At 36.9% G+C, this 24,650-nt stretch overlaps 1 protein-coding gene across 2 annotated transcripts in view; it reads left to right on the top strand.

Moving 5' to 3' along the window:
- Window positions 1-24,650, top strand: part of LOC117394736 (zinc finger protein 407-like) — a 274,187-nt gene that overhangs the window by 159,801 nt on the left and 89,736 nt on the right. For both annotated transcript variants that reach the window (XM_033993241.3, XM_059012746.1), the window contains exons 5-7: window positions 11,964-12,130; window positions 22,590-22,673; window positions 23,034-23,154. In XM_033993241.3, coding sequence (XP_033849132.2) covers window positions 11,964-12,130; window positions 22,590-22,673; window positions 23,034-23,154 — 372 coding nt within the window. The remainder of the gene's footprint in view (window positions 1-11,963; window positions 12,131-22,589; window positions 22,674-23,033; window positions 23,155-24,650) is intronic.

The raw sequence follows: 24,650 nt of genomic DNA on the forward strand, positions 1-24,650 counted from the left end.
TAGTTACCACAATAATCAGACTTTGATTGGACAACATAATCAGTTGATAATGTGTTTTTGAAGTTACAGAGAACCACGTTTTGAAGGTTATTTGATCCTCTGACGTCTTAACGTCTGCTGTATCCTGTAACAGTGGTTCTCAAACTTTTTGGGTCGCGCCCCTGTTCCCCTTGTCTGTGGTACATGACACCCCCCCCCCCCCCCCCCCCAAACACACACGCACACACACACACACATATATATACTGGTAAAAAAAAAAAAAAAAAACATGCCTGCGGCTTCTCTGTACGTCACTGCTGTTTTTTTTTTTTTTTTTTTTTTTTTTGCACGAACCAGCCACCAATATTAAATTTGGCAGATTTATACGTATTTTTTTCACAGCATGTTCACAAAAAAGTCACAGTTTTGCATTTATACTTTTAATTCCAAAAACATTTAAATAAATGTTTACTTAATTAAATATGTCTGTTAGAACAGTATCTCATTTACAGTAACTAGTTATAGCATCTACAATGTAACTGCAGCAACTTGGAGAACAACAAAGAAGGCCTTCCAGTCAATTACAGTATTTATCGTTCTTATGTGGCCCATAATTGTAAGAACCAGTAAACTTTTATGATAAGCATTTGCTGTCATTCAGTTTTAAAACTATGGTTCACAACATAACACAGTGGAACAATCACAGTACTACCATATAGTAATTGTAGGGCAGTATAAAGTATAAAGCTGAAATGAAAATGCTTTTATTTGCTTCGAAATCATTTCAAACTGGTTAATAGACTAGCAAGCACTGGCAAAATCAGCTCAGTTTTATACGGTGCAAAACGTTTTGTTACCTGCACGATGCCTGCATTAATAGTCGTATCTACAACATATCGACAATAAAAATCAACCATTTTGTTACAGACTTTCAACAAGTCTGACACAAACAGTTTTGGGTGTTACTTAATTAAACCTTTCTAAAAAAAAGAACACAAAAATGCTGAACATAAAAAAGAACAGTCCTACTACAGTAGCAGACAGTTTACACTGCCTCTGGGTTTCTGATCAATTCCACGTTTTTTAAATCCATTGATGGAAACGTCTGGTCTACTTTTAAAGTTTTAAAGCAAATTGGCTTCATCACTGCCATTCTCATATCCACTTTGATATCTGACACATTATTTCTGTTGTCCGGCTCTTTTTTAGTTTAATCTCTTCTGCATACCAGTCTGACAGAGGGCGGGATTGCTACGAGTACTGCATGCAGCCCTCTGATTGGTGGAAGTATTATTGCCGATCCAATCAAAATAGTCAGTAAAGCCCAAATAAAATATTCACCCACTGTACAGTATAGTCTAGGTTAAGATGTGTGCTGTAATTATTATTTTTTATTTATTTATTTATTTATTTATTTATTTATTTTAAATTACCTGAACCTTCTAACGCCCTCCCCGCCACCCAGGATATAGCCCCCCAGTCTGAGAACCGCTGTCCGAGGATACAGTGTAGGGCTGCTTATTACAATGCCAGAGTCAAAATAAAACAGCATTTTAATCAAAATATGGTGTATTTCCTAGAAAATAGTACAGGGAAAATATTGAATAATTCGGAATAAACTGCAAACGCAGAACACTAAGTACAACACACAGTGTCATGAGAAAAAAACTAAACAAAAAAAAACATGTAGTTTGATACAAACCATTCACATGGCCTGTGAAGTGACGGGGCGACACTGAATGCAACACTGAAGTGATGCAAAAAAAAAAAAAAAAAAATAGGATTGGTGTCTGTTTTTGTGATTTTGTTGAGTGGCAGCTAGGGAACTGACTTGAGGAACCGCTTTCCTTGTGCGCCTTTTTTCAGGAAACAATAGCGGAAGAAAAGTTAATTGCAGTATCAAAATACCCAGAGCTGTATAACAAAGGACGCACAAATAACAAAGACACAGCGATGAGGGAGAACACGTGGGAGTTAATTTCCACGGAACTGGATATACCTGGTGTGTATGATTCGTTTACCTTTAAGTATTCCGCAAAAAGCTATTACTTCTTCTACATTTTTATTAGCTGTGTAACAGGACTATCAGAATAAGTAGCAACAAAAGTTCTTCCTCTTCCCTGGAAGACATGTTACTTTTTCAAAAACACAGTCAGGGAAGAGTAGCCTATCACAGTGTGCACACCTGTCGCCACTTGTGTGAAAGGTAGCGTCACAGTGAAAGTATAATTTTATCATAGGATAAATTGCATCGTGTCCGGTGTGAACAGACCTTAAATTTGGAATGAGTAAGTGTTGATGAGTTAAATGAACAGACCTTGTCTGGGAACCCACTGCTTTACTTTACTGCCACATTTGTAAAACACTGGCAAGTAATATATAGTGGCCTTTAGTCAGTAAACTGTACAAATCATCTTGTCAAGGTGAGAATTAATAAAAAAAATGAAATTATTGATTTGAAGCAAGTGCAAAATAAAAGGCTAATAATAAAAGAAATAACATAATTTCAGTGATATAAAAGTAGCAAAAAACTACTCAAAACAATAATTGTACTGTTTTTTTTCTGCAGTTAAGTTGTTTCTTGCTAGTTTTATATCTTTACAATGGTTTTACTCCTCTCACAAAATGTGCCTTTGCATTAAAAAAGGCCCCTGTCTATCGACAGGGATGTGATCTTCAGACCAAGGTACACAGCTCTTACAATTTGCTTCTCAATTATTGGACAGGTAATAATTGAAAATAATCTATTTGTTGAAAACACTTTATTCACAAGCAAGTACCCAAAAAAAAATAATAATAATAATAAAATCTGTAGATATTTCACAAAAGCCTTTTCATACATCTGAAAACATACATACATGTGCATATTAATATAGAATGTAATATAATACATGCATTGAGAAAACTATTAAAGCAAGATGTCTGTTTTTTCCATTAGATTATGCCATTTTTCATAACTAAACAAATACAAAAGGCAGAGCTTTAATCTAGCAACACAAATGGAAAGCATGTGTTACTTGCTAGCTACTGTCCGTAAGGCTTGAGGCTCCAAATGTTTAATTGTGGCAAAATAAAAGCCATGGTGATCAATAATCAATTAATTCATGGATCTGTGACAGCACTGGATTCGATTAGCTGTTTTGTAACTAAGATACAGAGTTTTACTTTATTAAAGCTTTGCAATGTCTCACGCACAATAAAAATGTAACACGTGTCCGCTTTGAACATAATATATGCAGTATATATTCTTTTCTTTTTCAAGAAGCAGTATGTTATGCATATGTATGTTATGCTGCAGTATACTGTACACAGAGCTGACACCCAGGCGCAGGATCAAAGAATGTGATCTGATCACATCCAATTTTATTAAAGCTCACCTCATTTCTACATGAAACACACAGAGTGTTAGAGGATTTGTATTAACTAAAGGCCACAGATGTATAAACTCTGGAGCCATTACAATTGCATGCTTATATGTTAGATAAACAATTGCCTGCTTAACTCATAAAACAAGAGTGTTATGCATAATGTTTACAATAAAAGATAGCATCTGCTCATTCAGTTTATTTATTTCTTCTAGTTGCAGGAAAGATGCTCAATAAATACGTACAGAAATAAACAGATCTGGGAATATATCTCAGAAATAGCATCCCTGTCATGTCTTTAAAAAGTGAAATGCATGAAGGGCTGCCAGGGAGATGTAGAGATGTGATAATATTGCCTTGTGCATTTGTTACTCAGTTTAGCTAATAAGTACTTTTCAAACTCTGTAATAATTTTGCACTCAGCTCATTCACTGGGTGTATGTGATCCCTAATGTTAACTGTACTTTTCCTTTCAAATCTCTTTATAAAAGGTTTGTTTCTGTAAAGAGGAATGCCGTTTTGAATGCAGCATTCAGGGATCTCCCACTTGTTTCATTGTCTGAGCGCTGGTTTTCTGCCAGCTTTTCTCTACCGCACTGTGCTTCTGCTAAATCAATTGATCAGAAGCAGTTATACAGTGGACTAATATACTGTAACATCTCTGTGTTGGGTTACAGGTGGGATTGTTAAGTGTGTGTGTGTGTGTAAATAAAAAAAAAAAAAAGTATCTGAAATATCCTTTTCTTATTTTCTTTTTTCTATTATATATATATATAATATAATATAAAAACTGAACACTGTTATATGAGGAGGAGGTGAAATGTCAGCAAAACTTGCAAAGGAAATGTACAAAATGAAATGTACTGGTTTCATAAGCAATCTTCAAGTCTCGCCATAAATTTTCAGTTGGATTCAAGTCAGGACTTTGACTGGGTCACTCAAGAACATTAATTCTCTTCTTGTTCAACCACTCCAGTGTGGCTTTGGCTTTGTGCTTCGGGTCATTGTCCTGCTGAAATGTGAATTTTCTCCCCAGTTTCAGAGTCTTGGCTGACAAACAGGTTTTCCTCAAGGATTCGCCTATACTTTGTACCATCCATTCTCCCCTCTATCCTGACAAGCTTCCCAGTTCCTGCTGAAGAGAAGTATCCCCATAAAATGATGCTGCCACCACCATGCTTGACAGTTGGGATGGTGTTGTCTGGGTGATGTGCAGTGTTGGGCTTGCGCCAGACGTAACTCTTGGAATTTAGACCGAAAAGTTCAATTATTGTCTCGTCTGAGCACAAAACCTCTTTCCACGGCGCTCCGCACAGAGTGCAGGATGTGCCCTATAGTCTGAAGATCGCAAGTTCGAATCCAGGCTGTGTCAAACCCGACCCGGGACCGGGAGTTCCTAGGGGGCGGCGCACAATTGGCTGAGCGCTGCCCGGGTAGGGAGGGCTTAGGTTGGCAGGGGAATCCACGGCTCACCGCGCTTCAGCGACCCCTGTGGCCGATAGGGCGCCTGAGGTTCTGCAGTGGAGCCACCAGATCTGTGTTGTCCTCCGACACTATAGGTCTGGTGGCATCACTGTTGATCCGCAGTGCGAAAAATGAGGGCTTGGCAGGAGCACGTTTCAGAGGATGCGTGTTGCAGCCGCCATTTCCCGAGTCAGTGGGGGGGTTGTGAGTGGTGAGCCAAGGATACAGATAATAATTGGGCACACTAAAATTGGGGAGAAAAAACGGGGTAAAAAAAAATTGGCGACAACTACATTTTTTTAAAAAAAGAAAAAAAAACTTTTTCCACATGTCTGCAGTATCATCACCATCTTTTTCGTAAACTCCATACGTGCTTTAAGATGAGGCTTTTTGAGTAATGGCTTCTTTCTTGCCACCCGTCCATACTGACCAGCTTTGTGTAGGGGCCGGCTTATTGTTGATGTGTGAACACTAACTCCCAACTCAGACACAGAACTTTGCAGATCTCTCAAGCTCATTGTTGGCTTCAGAGTGACATCCCGAACCAGTTTCCTGCTTGCCCTGCTGCTCAGTTTGGGAGGGCGACCTGATCAGAGTAGTGTCTGGGTGGTATGATGCATCTTTCACTTCTTAATGATGAACTTCACCCTTGCTGAGAGGGATAATCAGCGCCTTTGAAATGTTCTTGTACCCTTCTCCTGCTCTGTGCCTCTCTACCACTTTATCCGTGACTTGTTTCGAAAGCTCCTTGGTCTTCATAGTTGCTTTGTTGGATCACTATGTGAGTTGCAACTTGAAAGTCTTTATATACCTAAGGGAAAATATCTACAAGTTAAATAAACTTTGAGTACACACAGGCTGAAACCATTTCACTAATTTTGTGACCTTTCAAACAAATCATTTGCACCTGAGCTGATTTAGGGCTGCAGTAGCAAAGGGGTTGAATACTTATGCAACTGAGATGAATCTGTTTTTCTCTGTAAATCTTACTTATTTATATTCTATATGCATTTTCTAACTTTATCAATGTGGAGTAGTTTGTGTAGATTTGAAAGCGTTGTGGAGTACACTCAGGTGCCAGCAAAATGTAAAAACTTTGCAGGGGGGTGAATACGTCTGCAAACCATTGTGTAATATATATATATATATATATATATATATATATATATATATATATATATATATATATATATTAATCATTGTAGGGTTAAGCCAGGACACTGTTAAGATCCTTGGTTTCTTCAAAGTTTCATTGGCTCTTTAATGGTCTTTAACAGAGTAGACAGGACTTACCAATGGATCACAAGTGTTCCCATTTCCGATTAACCCACAACTTTGCTTAAGCTAAACTCTTATTGCAGTGAACAATTGTGATTTTTATATTGTAGCCTTTGGATTTACTAATATAAGTTGATTTTAAATCTGTAACTATGAATGGCTTATGTTGCAGGGAAGGTCTGTAGGCTACAAATAGAAATCTTTATACAAATCTATACATGTAATTATGTGCATTAGTCACTGACTGGTGGCCTGGCCCAAAGACCAGTTACTTTTACATCTATTTTTTAAGTCTACCTTGTTGTACAATTGTGATCCACTATGAGCCAATTCAGCCAACCGTAATAATAATTTGTTTAACTTAATAGAGTTCTCAAAAGGTTTTAAATTGTGACATAACCCACCTTTCTTGGTAAAAGCTGCAGTGTTATACAATCGTGTTCAATTTTAATTATAATGCCTAGGTGTTTGTTTTGTATGTCATTCCATAAGATATTTTGAGCTAGTGTACAATGTTTCCTCCCCTTTGAAAACAGTCTGTAGTCCACTTCATACACCTTACTTCAGCTACTGCTTGTAATAGTAGGATGTTCTATGTGACATCTTCAAGCTCTGAAAATGTGAAAGGGAATGGATTTTTTTCCAACAATTTTTTCCAAATTCAACATTAAACGGAAAACATCGATATCAACCTTCTTAAATAAGTAAAAGCTATTTAAAAAAACAAAAAAAACAAACATAAATTATCAAATACTATGTAAAAAGAGTTTTACTTTTTTGCTTTTACACAGATCTTTTGGGTAGCCACTTTCAGAGCTGCTGTTCCAACCCCGTTTGAGTCATTATGTAGCTGAGGACATTTGTCTATTGGGGTTTACACCACCAGATTTGTTTCCATGCTTGTGATTCTTTGTTCATAACAAGGCTACACTGGGGAGTTTGTCCTGTACCTCTCTGAGGAACCCTACAATTAGGGTTGCCACCTTTTCAACAGACCAAACCCAGACATATTTCTCAGTCAGCCTAGGTCTGTCAAAACTGCAGTATACTGTAATACAGTTTAACACAATACCACCACATCTTGGTGCAAATAAGTAATCATGCAGTATACACACTATTGTGCTGTTGATATTTCTAGCAATCAAACTTCCAAGCCATAGTGGTTAGAGTAAAGTAGTACATGCCCGCGCAATTCACTAGTTCATTATAATGTAAATTTACCATGTAGCACCACAGAAAAATAGTAGCTATATCATGATACTTTCGAGGCTAATCTTACCTGAGACAAGTAGCTGTGGTGATGAATAATGCCGGGGTAAGTCAGTGCAATTACTGAAGTGACGATGTTGTCTACCTCTGTGTTTTTTATTTTTTTTTCCACAGAAAATTTTTTCCAGACAGTCACTGAAAAGTCTGTTTGTGACAGACAGAATTATTTTACAGCCGTTATGTCATGGCAAATTGTGTACCCCTATAATAAATATTAACAAACGTTACTAATACATGTTAAAAACTACAAAACAACGGCATTATTGGTTGTGTGTCGACAAAAATAGACAACATGAGTCAAAATGTACTCAAATTTGGTTTGGTTTTTTTTTTTTTCAAGTTCAAGTTTCTCTCGGATTTTCAAGTTCAGGGTGAAGGATCCTCAGACCTAAAATCCAGCGAGTCCTGAATCACACATCAGCTCAGTACTGTATTGGAGTGTTTACATCACCTGGATATTAGGGTTTTCAAAATAAGCTGGCGACTGGCGTGATCCCTAATAAGCTACGATTATTTTCTGGTATCATCGATTAGTAATTTTTTTGTATTATTATTGTACTGCAAAGCGACATTTAGTGCATAATAGCTATACATATGCACCAAAAAAAAAAGTGTATACCCATTGTTGTTATAATGTAAAAATATGTACCCAGGTGCTTGTCAGTGATATTGGGGGTTAATGTATAGAGGCTGTACACCTTTAAGAAGAAAGGCATGATGGGATATCAGCTGACTCCTTGTCAGCTGATATACAGATGCTTCAGTGCAGACAGGTGCTATGTTAACACCAGCAGAAAACCCAGTTTTATGCAACAGTTGCGATGGTGACCAAACGTGAGTGAGTTGTGTAAAATAAATGCTTGAAATGAACAGTTCCCTTTTTAAGTGTCCCTTTTATGCATAACCACTTCAAGCAAGTGTTATCATACTTTTGGGTACCACTGAATTTGAAAAGGTATCCTTAAAACGAAATGCAATAACTACTATGCTTGTATATCAATATTGTATAACTAACGTACCACTTATTGTAACATACGTTTTATATTCTTTTACAATTGAAGTTTTATACAGTAGAAGAATCGGACAATGCACTTGAATAATGGGTTTCAAAGCATGTGTCAATTTACTTTATACAAAGAAGGCTTTGCTTCAAATCCCATTAGAGACAGATGTGCACAGAATTGTGTTTTTAAGTCAAACAGGTCTCTATCATATTGTTAGAATGATGTTCTGATTCCATTGATTCTCGTCCCTCTCCAGGGAAGAGGGTAGCACTGGAAAACAGCTACTAGAGCCCCTCTGGGAACACTGTTCCTTCTGGCTTTCTCAAGAGGCCACTTTATGTATCTACTATATGGAAAGTAGCGATGGTGCTGGGCTTGCTAAATTAAAAGGGAATGGGGTGGCATAGCAGCTGACACATTTACCTTTCACCTCTAGATACCCCATCATCAGTTATCCTCTGAAGTGGAATTGAGGATCTCAGCATAGTCCTGTGTAGTTCAGATATTTATATATACTTAAGATCCTTTTGATTTTCGGTTTTTATTTTTCTTTCAATTTCCCGGGAATTTATCAGTGTTTATTACAAAAAATTAAAAACGGGTTAAAATCGGTACAAAAAAAAAGTACACATTTTTCTGGGTAAATATCGGGGTTCATTTTGGCAGACGGGAAGACAGCAAAAAATAAATAAATAATAACAACTAATAGAGAAAATTATTGAAAGTAAACACAGTTTAATGCTGTGGTAACAAACAGAATTTAATGTGGTAGAACTGCAACTGAACTCAAAACACTGTACGCCACCTCCGAGTTTATTAAACCATTATCTGTAATCCCCCAATAAAAATGTAACTTTTCTTTTTAATAAACAGTATACTGTTGGTGACTTAAAACCATTTAGCCTATAAACATTTTCATTAAATAATCAGGCCAAATTATTTTACAAAATCTACATTACAATGATATATTTAAATACATTCACCAACCTTATGAAGCCCTGCCAGACACTTGATATAAGGGGCTTCAGTGTAAATTCCAAAAGTCCTGCCTAGCGCAGGCTCGTAGCAGTTTTTTAAATTGTCTCTCCACATCAGCTGAGCCAGGCGGGACACTGAGGATGCGAGAAGCAGCACGGCTGAAATTTGGGCGGTCAGTGCAGTGGATTGTTTCAGAATTTAAACAGGGATGTCGCCGTTATTTGGAGAAGGCATTACCATCTACACGTGGAATTTGCTTTCCAGTTTATACCGTTTTTCTTTTTATACACATTTTAGCATGAAAAGTAGTTCACTAACATCAACTGTAATTGCTTTGAAACTATCTGCACTATCTGTAAAGCGTGAAATGTGTACGTGGTGGGTGTGAGATTCATTAACAGTAGGCACAGATACGCACGCACGTGCGTGGGTGTGTGTGAATATCTTCCACTATATTGCCTTACTTTAACAGACAGCTTTGCATATACACTTAGCCTAATTTATTATGAACATAAACACATATCTAATGTAATGTATTGTATTTTCTCAATTGAATCATCTTTTTTTATGCACTTGAGTGGTCCAGAATTCAGATACGTGAAAATCGGTAAAACCCGAGAATTTTTTGATATAAACGGAAAATGAAGGGCCCTGTGTGTGTGTATAGTTGGAATCAAACTAATAAAGAAGATATTGCATCATGACTGACCCCTTCTGCGTAATATCCATTGATGACCTTCAAACCGGTTTTAGTTTTCCTTTACATATAATTGTATTGTTTTAATAATCATTCCCTTGTGCTTTTTTTTTATTGAAATCCTTCTGTTGCAGCATTGAATATTCTTCATTTTACCCTGAAGTATAATTCAGAATCAGATGGGGCCTTTTTTTATTCCTCTTGAAAATGACCATTGATCTTCAGTCATCCAGTGTCAGGTCCGTGGGTTATAGTGGCGCAGTGACATTCAAATTTGGAGGAAAACAGAGTAAATGCCTAAGTGGGACCTTTAAATGTGAAAATTATTTAAAGTGTAATTTAAAATAATATATCTCGTCACTGGAAAATCAAATTGAATGGCACCACGTAATAGGAGAATAACCAGATAATGTGGCTGAAAGAAAGTAAAAGCAGTTTAATGCTGTGGTAGCCAACATAATTTAATGTGGTATTACTGCAACTGAACTCAAAACACTGTACGCCACCGCTGAGTTTATGAAACCATTATCTGTAATCCCCCAATAAAAATCTAAAGTTGAATGAAACCTGCTGAATAATGTTACGTTAACATATTAAATTACATACCGCTTTGTAGTTTTCCATGTACTTAACATTTCAAAATCTAACATACTGTACTACTATTATGGCTTCAGGCAGAGTTTTGTAGATCTAAATTAAGTTCATATAGGTATTTTTTTTTTTAATTGTCTCAATCCTAAAATTCTAGGTGATGCAAAACTTGGCAATAGCTGTAGTATAAAAATGCAGCATTATAAAAATAAGGAGAGAAGAGAATAATATGTATAGATACAAATACACGCATAATAAATTCTATATAATATGTATATGGACAGGACTTGGACTGCTGTGGTTTATGATTGTCAAACTGAATAAGAATACCAGAACCTTAAGAGCTAGAACAGGACGTGGATTTTATTTCTTCTTCTCTTCATACCAGCTTTATCTTCAGCAGTGGTCTCAGTTCCACAGTATTAGCGCTCTCTACATTCGGTGACGCTTTATTTTAAGGGACTTTTTTTTTATTTATTAACTGTTAACAAACAGCTAATAAACATGTTAATGTACATTTATTTATTTTCTGCTAATTGTTAGTTAATAATATATAATAGGCCAGCTAAAACTGCAAACACCAGAGCCCTATGGATGATCAATACCCAGTCGATCATATACTTGAAATCGGTTCAAATTGTTACTGTAGTAATGTTTAGCAAATTAAATCAGGTTTTTATTAACCCTATCCCTAACACTAACCTTAACTCTAACCCGAACCCTTAGCTAAAAAGTAACAATGTTTGTTAACAGTTAATAAACAAACAAACAAAAAATAAAATGGCCCTACATTCAACTAGAATGTAAAAGTATAACAAGCATATAAGGTATTAAAAACATATATCAGCAAATACAAAGATTGTTGAAGTGAAAATGTAATTACTAAGGATGGTTCATCCAGGGGCTTGGAATTCAGGCCTCTCAAAAGGCTGTTCATTGGCTTTGCAGTAACAGTGGTTAATGCAGAGCTGTCGTGGGTTGAGTACTGCTGTATGGATAGCTTTTCATTTAGCCTTTGCTCTGACAGCCCATGCCCTGGATAAGTGGTGTGGGCCTGTACAGGTGAAATCTATTCTCACATTTGCCTCAGGGGCAACTGGACTGTAACAGAATTTTTCAAACCCTTTGGGCCCAACCACAAAGCAGAGAATAAATGGCTGAAGTGCCTGGCCTCGACAGAAAAATCAATGCCTGGTTATACAGACATGACAGACCAGGCTTGCAATTCTCTGCTCTCAAGTCTGTGCTCTCACCACTCTGCAGGTTACAAAAAATGCTACTTTAGTGTGCTGAACAGTGAGTAACATTTATCCTTTTTTTTTTTTTTTTTTGTAACAGAAAATTTGAATGTAAGCTGTGCGACCGATCCTTCAGCGAAAAGTGGGCTCTAAACAATCACATGAAGCTGCACATTGGAGAGAAACCTTTTAAATGTGCTTGGCCTACATGTCACTATTCCTTCCTGACCCTGTCTGCAATGAAAGACCACTACAGGACGCATACAGGTTTGTTGTTAATGTTGTAAAAAGGACATTTGCACTTTTTTTATTTTTTTTATCAGCAATGAAATATCTTTAATGAAAGTACCTAATGGTAAAATTGAAGTATAGGTAGCCACATGGTTAACATATAGTGGGTTATTTTTTTATCTTGGCATTATCTGATATCTGATCTGATATCTGATATTTGCGAGCCATATTACCTCATTAACAGGGCCAATAGAAAATTGTGGACATTTTTGCCAAAAACTGCAGGGATATTTGGCCAAATTCTTCCAGAAATTTTGTGGTGGGGGGTTCTAGAGGGGCAATTTTTATTTCATGCTAATCTACATTTTCCTTAATTGTATTGATTCCAAACATGAAGAAATATAACATCATACATTCTGAACACAACCAATGACTTAAAAGCAGCACCGTACTTTATAATTGTTGGCATTTAGAAGCAGAACTGTAATGTTACTATATTAAAATACTGCAGCATTTTAAGATGATACTTTTTTTGTAATCATACAAGGTTTGTGCGATCAAGCTTTGAAAGTCATATGATATACTGTAATTAAATCCTTCAAATACAGGAATAATTCAAATAAAAAAAAAACTAACAAAAAAAGTAATATTTCACAGTTCTTTCAAAAGGCTTGCAAAGAAAGTGGAATAAACAAATTATTTTTAGTTAAACTTAAGCTGATTATATATATATATGTATATATATATATAATATATATATATATATATATATATATATATATATATATATATATATATAGATATATATATATATATATATATATATATATATATATATAGATAACATTTTACCATCATTTTTTTTTATTTCCTTTTAATGCCGCTGCCTTCCGTTCAGAATGAGATTTTGTGTGCTCTTTAACAGTGTGCTAATTTTATGACAGCAAAAATAGCAGAACAGCTGTCCCCCATTTTCATAAAGTTCATCAGTATACAGTCAGAGGCACTGATGGAGTAGGAGAGGTGACAAGACTTGGCTTCAACACAGGTCATGCGAAGATGTTTGGATGAAGACCTAAAAGTGAAACAACCCAGATTAAAACTACACACATGGGCATACGTTTTTGAAATAATAAACATGTTAATAATAATTTGAATAGTATAGTACTTGCTGTGCACTACAGTGAATTTGTAGGAATTCATTGGTGGAGAGTAGTAAAGAAGGATCCAGAGGCTGTTGCTATTGCACTTGACTTTTGTTTGTGGGGTTACTGTAGCATTTGACCTCTCTTTAGCTTACTGAATGGCATAGGCATGTGGGATAGAAGTAGAAATATGGCTGCACTGTCTTCATCTTCAATGTCAAGATCTAGACATTGCAGCCATATTTAAATGGGCATTACAAATTACAAATCCCAAATACAAAAAAATGCAAAATAATTTTACCATATGCGCTACAGGAGAATTTGCATCCTCGGCAAAACCAAGGAAATATACAATATTTATAATACATTAGTTATGGTAAACGTTTTTGTGTGATTTACCCTAGTACTGTATGAACAAGCTGTGAAGTCTAATGTATTTGGATCTTTGCGCATGGTAAAACGATAGATTACAGTGGATTGTTTGGAAGACCAACCACGTCATGATGGGGTGTTGACAAGTTAGCACATCTGGAGCACAGTAAACATAGCCTTACAAGTCGTTTAACACAGTAGGGATACATTTATATTGTTTAGTATTTGCATTGTGAAAATTGCAGTTGGTTAAATTGTATGCGTGATTTTCTATTGGCCCAGCCCATTAGCATTATAGCCTGATTTTGAAATAAACTGACGTTATTGCTAATTCTTCTTGAATGGTATCGAAGAGTGTTTGATTAGTTCACTTCACTGTAGGACTGATTCTTAAGCTAAAGTTGTGAGCCTTGTATTAATTAATGGCCGTGGCTGTGGAAACATTTGCAACGTTATTGCAATTACATTATACAAATAGGCTGACACCCTTAAAATATTAGTCATGTGTGTTATCTGTTTAAATGTTATAAATGAGCTAATTTAAAGCACAAGGCATAAAGAATTTATCGGTTTGAAAACTTAAATAAATTATTCTCCATTGCTTTGTGTGTAGCATGCATAATTATTATCAATTACGAACCAAAGTTCCCTCTTGCTAAGCTCAACCCAGTGCAATGCAAAATAAAGACGGATGACCTCAGTTATGGTTTGATTGTAGATGAATGCGTTGACCTTCAACCCCCTCTAACTTGGGTTCAAGTCCAACAAAGATCTTTGTAACCTCATGTCATTATTAAGTAATGGATGCATGGTAGGATTAAAAAAAAACAGCCCACTGCCTAGTATGCTGTGTGCATGTTATATTATTACTTGGTATTAGCACTAAATTGGCAGTCTCAGTGCTGAAAGGCTGCAAGGTTAATGGATCTTCCTAACTAGTGGTAGTGGTGGTGTTTTTTGTGTGGAGGATTTAATACATGGAAAAAAAGTCTTAACAGTTGTGTCCTATCCCAGGCTCCTAGCCAAAGTAGCAACTGAAATGCCAGATATTTTTTGATTGCTAGAGACTTTATATTGTACATGATCAGTGACAGAATTAGCAGAAAGCATATTAAATAGACTACATTTTTGTGATCTTAAAACTTGGCTGGACTGAATTACAGAGTAAAGAAATACATTATTTACAAAGCTACAATATGATAAATCATCAGTTTTTCAATTTTCAGTACAGGCTGTGAAAATAACTTTACCTGGTTGAGTGATGATCTATATGTCTAATGTTTATACAAAAAAAAAAAAAAAAAAAAAAAAAAACAGAGTTAGCTCACTTTTAGGATGCTTCAACGTGGACACTACCTGAAATATATTGAATGTTTAAGATTTGGACCATCACTACTTACCACAATTGCTGTAGTTGTCTAAAAGCTTAGATTTGTATATTTTCTCTTCAAATGTACAGCTTCTCTTCAAATGTACATTACCACTAAATGATTCTTCATTCCAATTATTTTCATGGTGGTTTTAGTCTTTCACATAGAAAATGAAGATATCATGTGTTCTTTTTTTACTTAGCCTTTTATTGACCAAAGAAAATAAATACTGGAGGCAAGGAAGTCACTGGCTGTATCCAAAATAACTCAGAGGTTGAAATTATACCCAGATGACAGAACACAATTGATGTCCTTATTGCTCCAATTTGTCGCTTAATCTAGCAATATGTTATTAAATTTTGCAAGTTGTCAATTAATTTCTGTGAAAAATGAGCCCCAAAATACTGAATATATCAATACGCTGCCGGATTCTGTGACAAAATTAAGAGAGAAAATGAATTGCCCTCCATCCCTACTGAAAAAACATAACTAATGAGAGAGGCAATTACTATTGCACGTGGTCTCCTTAAGGGTGTTTTATTAAAAAAAAAAAAAAAAAAAAAAAACCCTGAAGAAAAATGCTGGTGCTTTTCTGCATTTTTGCATATTTTTGACACTGAACGGTATCAGATCTTCAACCAAAACCTAATATTATATAAAAGGGACCCTGAGTGAACAAATAACACAAAAAATTGATACATATTTCATTTATTTAAGAAAGTTATGCAACACCCAATGCCCCTGTGTGAAAAAGAAATCGCCCCCTTAGACTCAATAACTGGTTACGCCACCTTTAGCAGCAATAACTGTAACCAAACGCTTCCTGTAGTTATTGATTAGTCTCTCACAGTGCCGTGGAGGAATTTTGACCAACTTCTCCATGCAGAACTACTTCAACTCAGTGACATTTGTGGGTTTTCGAGCATGAACTGCTTGTTTCAGGTCATGCCACAACATCTCAATGGAGTTTAGGTCTGGACTTTGACTAGGCCATTCCAAAATATTTTAAATTTCTTGTTCTTCAACCATTCTGATGTAAACTTGCTTGTGTGTTTTGGATCATTGTCTTGCTGCATGACCCAGCTGCGCTTCAGCTCACGGATGGATGGCCTGACATTCTCCTGTAGAATTCTCTGATACAGAGCAGAATTCATGGTTCCTTCAATGATGGCAAGGCATCCAGGTCCTGATGCAGCAAAGCATCCCCAAACCATTACACTACCACCACCATGCTTGACCGCTGGTATGAGGTTTTTATTGTGGAATGCAGTGTTTGGTGTTCGCCAGACATAACGGGGCCCATGTCGGCCAAAAAGTTCCACTTTTGACTCATCTGTCCATAGAACATTGTTCTAGAACTCTTGAGGATCATCCAGGTGCTTTATGGCAAACCTGAGACAAGCATTCATGTTCTTCTTAGTGAGCAATGGTTTCCGCCTTACTACTCTGCCATGAATCCCATTTTTGCCCAGTGTCTTTCTGATGGTGGAGTCATGAACACTGACCTTAGCTGAGGCAAGAGAGGCCTGCAGATCCCTGGATGTTGTTCTAGGGTTCTTTCTGACTTCCTGGATGATTTTACGGAGAGATTTTGGCAGGACGGCCACTCCTGGGAAAATTCACTACTGTCCCAAACTTTCTCCATTTGGAGTGGTTGGAGCCCCAGAGCCTTAGAAATGGCTTTGTAACCCTTTCCAGACTGATAGGCATCAACAACTTTTTTTCCGGAGGTCTTCAGGAATTTCTTTTGTTCGTGCCTCTAGAACCTGTATGCTGACAACTTCACTCTGATGGTAAGGGCCAAAGTTAGTCAGATTTATATTTGGCAGGGCTGGCCCAAATCAGACCTGGTTGTTAACCAAAGTACTCATACAGCTGACCCTAATTATCCCTTTAATTGGGTTGAGGTAACTAGGGGGGGCAATAACTTTTTCACACCTGAAGATTGCATGTTTGATTACCTTGCACACCAAACAAATGAAAGAAGCACCAAACTTTGGTTTTTTTCTCTCAGACTCCCTCTATATACTACTACAACCCACAAAAAATTCTGACCAATACAATGTGAAAAATGTGAAAAAAATGCAGAAAATCAGACGGGGCAAATATTTTTTTCACAGCACTGTGTGTGTGTGTGTGTGTGTGTATATATTTTAAGGATTTGGTGCCAGGGTCTAAGAAAGTATGCTGTACCCTTTGGATTACAATGTAGCGGCTCTTTCTGAAGAGTAGTTTGTAGGAGGCCCAGATCTCCTTAGCTTCTCTGACAAGGGTGTTGACGATTTAAGGTCCCCAGTCTGCCCTGAGAGATCACTTATATCGAACAGCAGATGAAAAGCTAGTGCAGATGTAATTTATTGTCAGTGTTTCCTTCTAAAGAATAATTGTGGAGACTTGGCATAGATCAATAATATGGATTTGTGTTGTTAGGTCTTGTAGTCTGCACCATAATGAGAGATAGGGGACAGTGGCTGTTTTCTAATAGAAAATAAAGGATTGACTTCTCTTTCCTTGTACATTTCAATGCAAAGAAAATGCACTTGTTGAGTGTTTTTCTATTACTTTCCTCCCAAGTAGAACATAAATAACTGTGAAGCATGTCCAGAACAAACCTTACCAAATATTGCACATACCTGTTGCACATTTAAATATTATACTTAAAATTGCATAAATTGTTAAAATGTATTCAAATTACATTTTCTTAAGTTGGCTATACTCTTTCTGAGACATTTTTCTCCTGGAACGAACCACAGCGAAGGTCAGTAGATCTCGTTAAATCAGTGGTAACAGCTTAGACGTCTACAGCAGCTGCAGTGGGCTATTTGATATTGTGTGACATACTATAAATTGTGTTATGTTAAACTTACTTAAACAATATTTGTTTCATTTATTTTTCATTGTTATCACAATTAGGCCTGCTTGTTTGTTTATTGTTAAAAATCAGTAAAAAAATAAATAAAAATACATACAAATAAAACATTTTGAAATAATTATTTAAACTTGAGGTTTTAGTATGAAAACTAGAGAGGGAAGCAATGAGGATGCTCCCACTTAGTGTTCCCTCGCTATAACTCGTGTGTCGGTGGGACAGACAATATGAGTGTTATAACTAGGCTTGCTACTTTTCGATATTAATCGGTAAAGCTTGTTAAACGTCGAATTCCCCAAAAATGAGAGTTCAACTGAACTAAATTTATATAGGATAAACATCGATAAAACCACTTGCTATTTTTTGTTTTCTTACCAAAAATAACAAATTAGAAATCAACTATAGTTTGTTTAGTTTTTATACTTACTGTCTGTCCCGTCTCCGTTCCACTCTGAATGGCTAGGGGTCGCTGTCAATCATTTCAGTGATCTGTTAGTATAGTTTCATTGTCACTGTCATTTCACCCAGTTCTGACAGATCTCGTTGACTGAAGCAGCGCCAGAATGCTTCCATTCGATTTAAATGACTGTCAATCATCAAGACCTGTACCGACCTGTGCACTTTCAGCTCAAGTGACATTCAAAGCGCCTACTTTTGAAATTAGCGGGTTAAGGTGTAGGTAGGCTTTTGCTTGGTATACGGTGACAGTTACTAGTTTGATTTGAAAATGGGGCGCAAGAGGAAAACACTTAATGAGTATTGTGCACAATCCCCTGACCGACGTCTCCGCGGCAGGATGAAGCGGCCCGTCTGCCTTACCTTCCAGTGACTCCAGCTGTGCTGAAGAATAAGTGCAAGTTAGTTCTGTTCAACTATCTAATGTTTTGTTCTGTGCATATTATTTTTAATCATACATTTATGCTGTAAAAGTGTGTAATACACTTTTATATGCTGCATTTTCTACAATTTATTTTTTAATTTGTGTAGGATCTTTATCTTTACAAGGTATAGCTCTGCTGTGACCAAACATAATTTCAATTACAATGTTGGTAACCATGGTTTTGTTGCATGTTGAAAATGATAAAGGGGCTTTGCTAAATGAGACGTTTCTCAATGACATAAAAAGTCTGTGTTGTGTTTTTGTTTTGTTTTTTAAGCATAAAGGTCGATTTCACCCATTCTCTGCTTGAATTGAAAAGTAAAGATAAAAAAAAAGTAAATTCTTTCTGAAATAAACGTCGATATTAATCGTCGATTTGGCAGAAAATAAAAATAAAATATTAGCAAGCCTAGTGTGACAGAAATACAGTGATTCTTGGTGGTAAATCTCCCTCCCGACCTCTGAGGACGTTAAGTAGCGAGAACAGAGTACCTTGGACGGGCTGGCCTGACAGTTCTTTCCCAGGGTTCAAGGGAAGTCAACCAGCTAGAAAGGGGGCGGAACTCCGGTGCATTAACTCATCGACCCGGAAGGGAAACGACGTGGCAGTCGCGGATTGTAGGGGTGGCTGCACTCGTTTACCAAGGGGTCATGTGTGACGGCATAAAAGGGGACGGAGAGACTCAGTCTGTTCCTTCGCTTTGGTTAGGAGAAAATAACCTGGAAGGACCTGTGCAGTATTGTGATAAATGTGTCTCCAATTGTTGCTTGTTGCATTAGTAGACAGCTAACACTTTCCGGAGCTGTCGCCAAGGGCCAGCACAAAACCCGGAACAGCACTGCACTATTGTCACACACAAAACTGTATCACCCACCACGAGCACTACTGCATGCACCCAGGACTGGTGACCGTGTTTGTACATTGTGGGAAGGATACGCGTGTTTATTATTTGGGACTGCAAACCCGTTATTATTTACCCCGTGCACTACACGTTGCTGTGTATTGCCAGGGATCATTATTTGGTCACCAGACCTGGATTGTTAAAAATAAAATACTTTTCCAACTGGATTACAAATACAAAAACTCTGTCTGCTAATTACGCACCGCATCACTCCTGCACCTGTACACTGCAAACCACATTGTCACACTAGTTATAACCAAAGGGTGTTACAAACCAGGGAGGGGGTGGGGGGCGCCACGGGACATATAACAACACACATCTGACTAAAATACAAAATAAAATAACTCCCTCTCTATAATTCATTTTTATAGTGAAGCAAATATGTAACTTTCTGTGAATGAACCATGCATAAAGCACCATGTAATCAACGCTATGTTTTTTACAAAAAAAAAAAAAAAAAGGTAACATTCCCACTCATGAATCATTTTAATTAGCAGTTTTTAAACAATAAATAGCCTGGCTAAACAGCGGTTGGGAGTTCAGTTCGAAGCGACAGACAAGCAAACAAAGTGCAAGAAGGAGAGCAGGTTGGGAGAGGGAAAGAGGGTTTGGCTACCGGAGCGGGGCTGAAACGAACCTGCTCCTCTTGCAGCAAAAAAGTAAATACATTAAGAACGATAACCACGTAATAGGCCTAATATTTATTTAGTTATAAACCTAATGCTAAATAAGATGTCTGTGCTATAAAGTGCCAGTGCAGCTTTTCTGATAGCAGTTCAGATACTGTATCAAAATGGAGAGACAGAAACGGAAGTTAGACTGAGAAGTTGTTTACAGTTTGAACAACACCTGTACTGTATTTGCTGTAGAAACATTGCATGAATCACTAGTATAGGGAATTGGGGGACCTGCTGTAGGAGCGTTATATCCGAGGCGTGTTATAACCGAGAGCCTTATAGCGAGGCAGCACTGTATATATAAGCTCATACCAAAGGCACAATGCCTTCAAAGATGTAATGCTTTGTTTTGCACTCCTAACCATTAGTAACTGTCATAATTCCATTATTTCACAAAGAGTTAATGGATGAGATTCCTGAGCTTTTAGCATCTACACACACTACACACAGGGCTCTAAATTGGCAGCAAAAAGGGCAAGGCCAAAATGGCCCTTAGTTCAATAGTGGCACCAAGGCCACTAAACTTAAGTCAAGGCCAAAGTGTAGGATGTTGTGTCATTTTGCTTAGGATTCATATATAAAGCCACAGAAAGAAACAACACACTTTAGTTTAATAATAGCAATTTATACAGAAAATGCTGTTATTTTTTGTCAACCTGCGCTGAAGCCAGGCATTGTCCTTTTTCACAAAACATGCAGTTGCTGTGTTGCATTTATGGATGAACAAAAAACAAAAACTTATGTTTACCATGAGAGAGACAAATAATGATAATACACACTATAATATAATGTAGAATAGTGTTTCCTACTGTTTAGGTTTTGTTGTGTTAAAAATAGACATTAAATAAGGGGATAATGGCAATTGAAACATGTTCAAGTTAGTTACAGTAAAGCATTTTTTTTTAAACCTGAAAGAAAACCCCTTGTAAGCATTGTAAACATTTCTAAACTACTGACCTGAATAAAGATTTTTTGCATATTTTGCAAGGCTTTCTACTTTTTTTTTTTTTCTTGACTCTTTTCTGTGAAGGCATTACTATGCTGAATTATTTTTAAATCCTTTCAAGAAATGTATAAAACATGCATTATAAAGGCTTTTATGTTTTTGTCAGACGCTACTTCAACTGCTAATAGCACATAAACCGTTTTGACTTCAGTAATTTTACTGTAATTTAGTAATTTTCCAAAACTGCTGTGCCACAATGTCAAAGCATCATATCTCAGAAACCATTTAAGGTAGTGACTTTGTATTTGCAGGATTATATATACCCTGCGTTCAAAATTAGTCGGTGACCTTTTCATTTACCTCTGACCTAATATCGCTACCATATTGAGGGTAAACGAGAGACGATGATTCCAGTCCAAGTTCCGTTACCGCTGACCAGTTTGACGTAGTGGGACCTATTTTAATAATCTAAACGGTTTAAATGATTAAATTATGCCCACAAGAATGTTTTGTTTTTGGTCACTACTTTTATTGTGGATGGTGTAGGCAACTTTTGAATTTATTTTATTTTTTTCTCAAAAAGAGACTTACTATCCAGAGAGGTTCTAAATCTTGTGGTGGTTTTGTGATATGAATCCAGGCCTGGTAGAGGGTGAAAGGAAAGCGAAGCTTGTGAAATAAACTGCTGCTCCACCTAGCCCCTCAGAAAGCCACATATTCTTGAAAAAGGCACTTTCTTTGCTATGAGCTGGTATACAGAAATGATCGATTTTGTCTGCAGACGGCCTGATTAGCTAATCTAGCAGGCTAGTCAGTACTCCCCCATAGTTTATGTGTTTCTGTTAGAGATGCAGTTAATGATAGAAACTAGTTACCATACAAATAAATAGGAAACTCCTAACCTTTTGTATGAATAGGTAAAGATACAGGACATCTTGCCATGTATAAGGTGCCTTTTTAGGTTTCCTTAATTTAATATAGAAGCCAGATGCATGGGAATTGTGAGGGGGAAAAAAAATCTGGATATGCATAAAAACTGTTCAAGTGCATAAAGCAGCCCCATCTGGAAGACATCTAACAGAAATGAAGTTGTACAAAACCATTCCATTGATAATAAAGCTAATTTTTATGGGTCTGACAAGTATGTAATTATGTTCAGTGGTGCTTTTCAGATTTTATCACAGTCAATAAACCGCAGTGGTAATTTCATTCCCATTTGACATATTTACATGGAAACATTTGATTGGAGGAATTAGTAACCCTGAAAGCCTTGATAGATATGTTTTAATGATCTGTGACCTCTCCAGTCTCTCATCTGTTTATTGTTGCCCCAGGAGAGAAGTCATTCCTGTGTGATCTGTGTGGCTTCGCTGGCGGTACACGTCATGCCCTCACCAAACACAGAAGACAGCATACAGGTTAGTGATTGTCCCCTTCATCGGTAGCTTAACATTGACCTTAAAATGCTACAGTATATGGCCTGCACATTAAGCACTGCACCATTCTAAACAACCAACCTGTCCATTGCTAAAGGCAGTGCTTTACCAAACTATACACAAATGCCTTTATTTTCTGTTTTTACAGATTTGTACCAGCATATCTATATATATATATAAAGATTTTGAAGATTATCACAGATTTTCTCTGCAAAGTAATCAGTAGACATATTACAGCCACTATAACCCTGTTAACATTACCTGTGTTTACCTTCTCTCCACTAAGATGGGACAGTGGTTCTGTACAGACACTGCAGTCTTTCATTCCCTTCTATCTTGCAGGAGAGAAGCCGTTCAAATGTGAGCTGTGTAATTTCGCTTCAACAACGCAGTCCCATCTGACACGCCACAAACGTGTGCACACTGGAGAGAAGCCCTACAGGTGCCCGTGGTGCGACTACAGGTAACTGCTCATTAGCGGCCAAGAGGTGATGGGAGCAGCTCGGGGTTATGTGATCGTGAGCTTCATTGTCAAGTACCGCTGGAAATTCCCAGTCGTTAAAATGCCATCAAAGCACCAGTAATTGCACATTAAATTAGCAGTGAAATTGAAAAACTTTTTCCAACATTTTAGATTTATTTTAAGTGTATCTTTTAAAAGCAGGACTTTTTTTTTTTTAAACTAGAGGGGCATGCTGTACTTTACTGTTAGCTTCAATCAATGCAACATGGTTGTAGCCATCAGGTGTTTCTTTTATTTTATTCTCATATTGATGGGAAGAGCAGAAAAACAGAGTAAATCCTTGTTTCCTACACCGAAGGAGAATGCCATCTGAATTTGCATAATATTTTATTTCTTTGTCTGTTTCCCATTATATGTGTTCTTGATCATCATTTATGTTTCAGCACTCGGATATCTGGCATGTTTATTGATATTTCACCTTTTGAGGCAAGCCTGAGCAAGATTTACATTTCTTTAATGAGACCAGTACAAAACATGCACTGGTAAAATCCCCCCCCCCCCCCGAAAATGTTTGCTAAAAATGTTCCTCACATCTTGAAAACTCCACTTTTCAAGATATCCCAACTAATGTCTGTGTCTGTGCCCTGCTATAAATCATCATATTCAGTACAAGAATGTCTGCTTTATATTCAGACAGAATCCCAAAAAGCGAACTGACTCTTTTAATTAACCCTTTTTATACTGTATCCCCCATTTGTTGTAGTGTGTTTTCTATCTTTAGACCAACTGAATAGACCCCAATCACATTACAAGGAATCTGGATTTATGGGGTAGGATAGTGTCTCTTGTGGCATCCACATCACTGTATCATTTACATCAGAACAAAAAAAAACTTTTCAGAAATCCACAGTCAAAGTAAAAATAAATAAATACATGATTTAGTTTGTGGTGTCAGATTAACTGTTGGCTTGGATGCTGTCCTTACAAAGGTAACACGAAATTCTCCTGTCAGGACACTGCACACTGATTGGCTATCATATTATTGTTACTAAAACAATGAATAATCCTCTTCCTACACCGAAACCCTAAACTTAAGGTCAGTATCCTATGCTGCAGTCATTACACATCTAAAATAGTTAATGTTTGGCAGTGAATAAGCATTTTTGTTACTTTTAAAAAAAGTGACCAGAGGTGCTGACTTCCTCAGTTGTCCTGACAGGAACATTTCATGGTACCTTTGTAAGCACTGCTGTCTTGGATCTGCCTAATCAGTGGGTTCGTTAGGATTCCCCCCCAACAGAAAGAGATGGCACACATGAGAAAAGGGACAATTGGATCATTGATTATTCAAGTGCTTGGTTACTCAAACAAGGTGCAGGTTGAAGAAGCATGAAGTGATAAAGCTGTCAGTGGAGAATAGTCAAATGTAGGCATATACAACACATTAGCAGAATATGATTTGAAATAAATAAATAACTAAAACATCTTTGTAGGAG

Source organism: Acipenser ruthenus, chromosome 3 (assembly GCF_902713425.1).
Source record: "Acipenser ruthenus chromosome 3, fAciRut3.2 maternal haplotype, whole genome shotgun sequence".
Lineage (NCBI taxonomy): Eukaryota > Metazoa > Chordata > Actinopteri > Acipenseriformes > Acipenseridae > Acipenser > Acipenser ruthenus.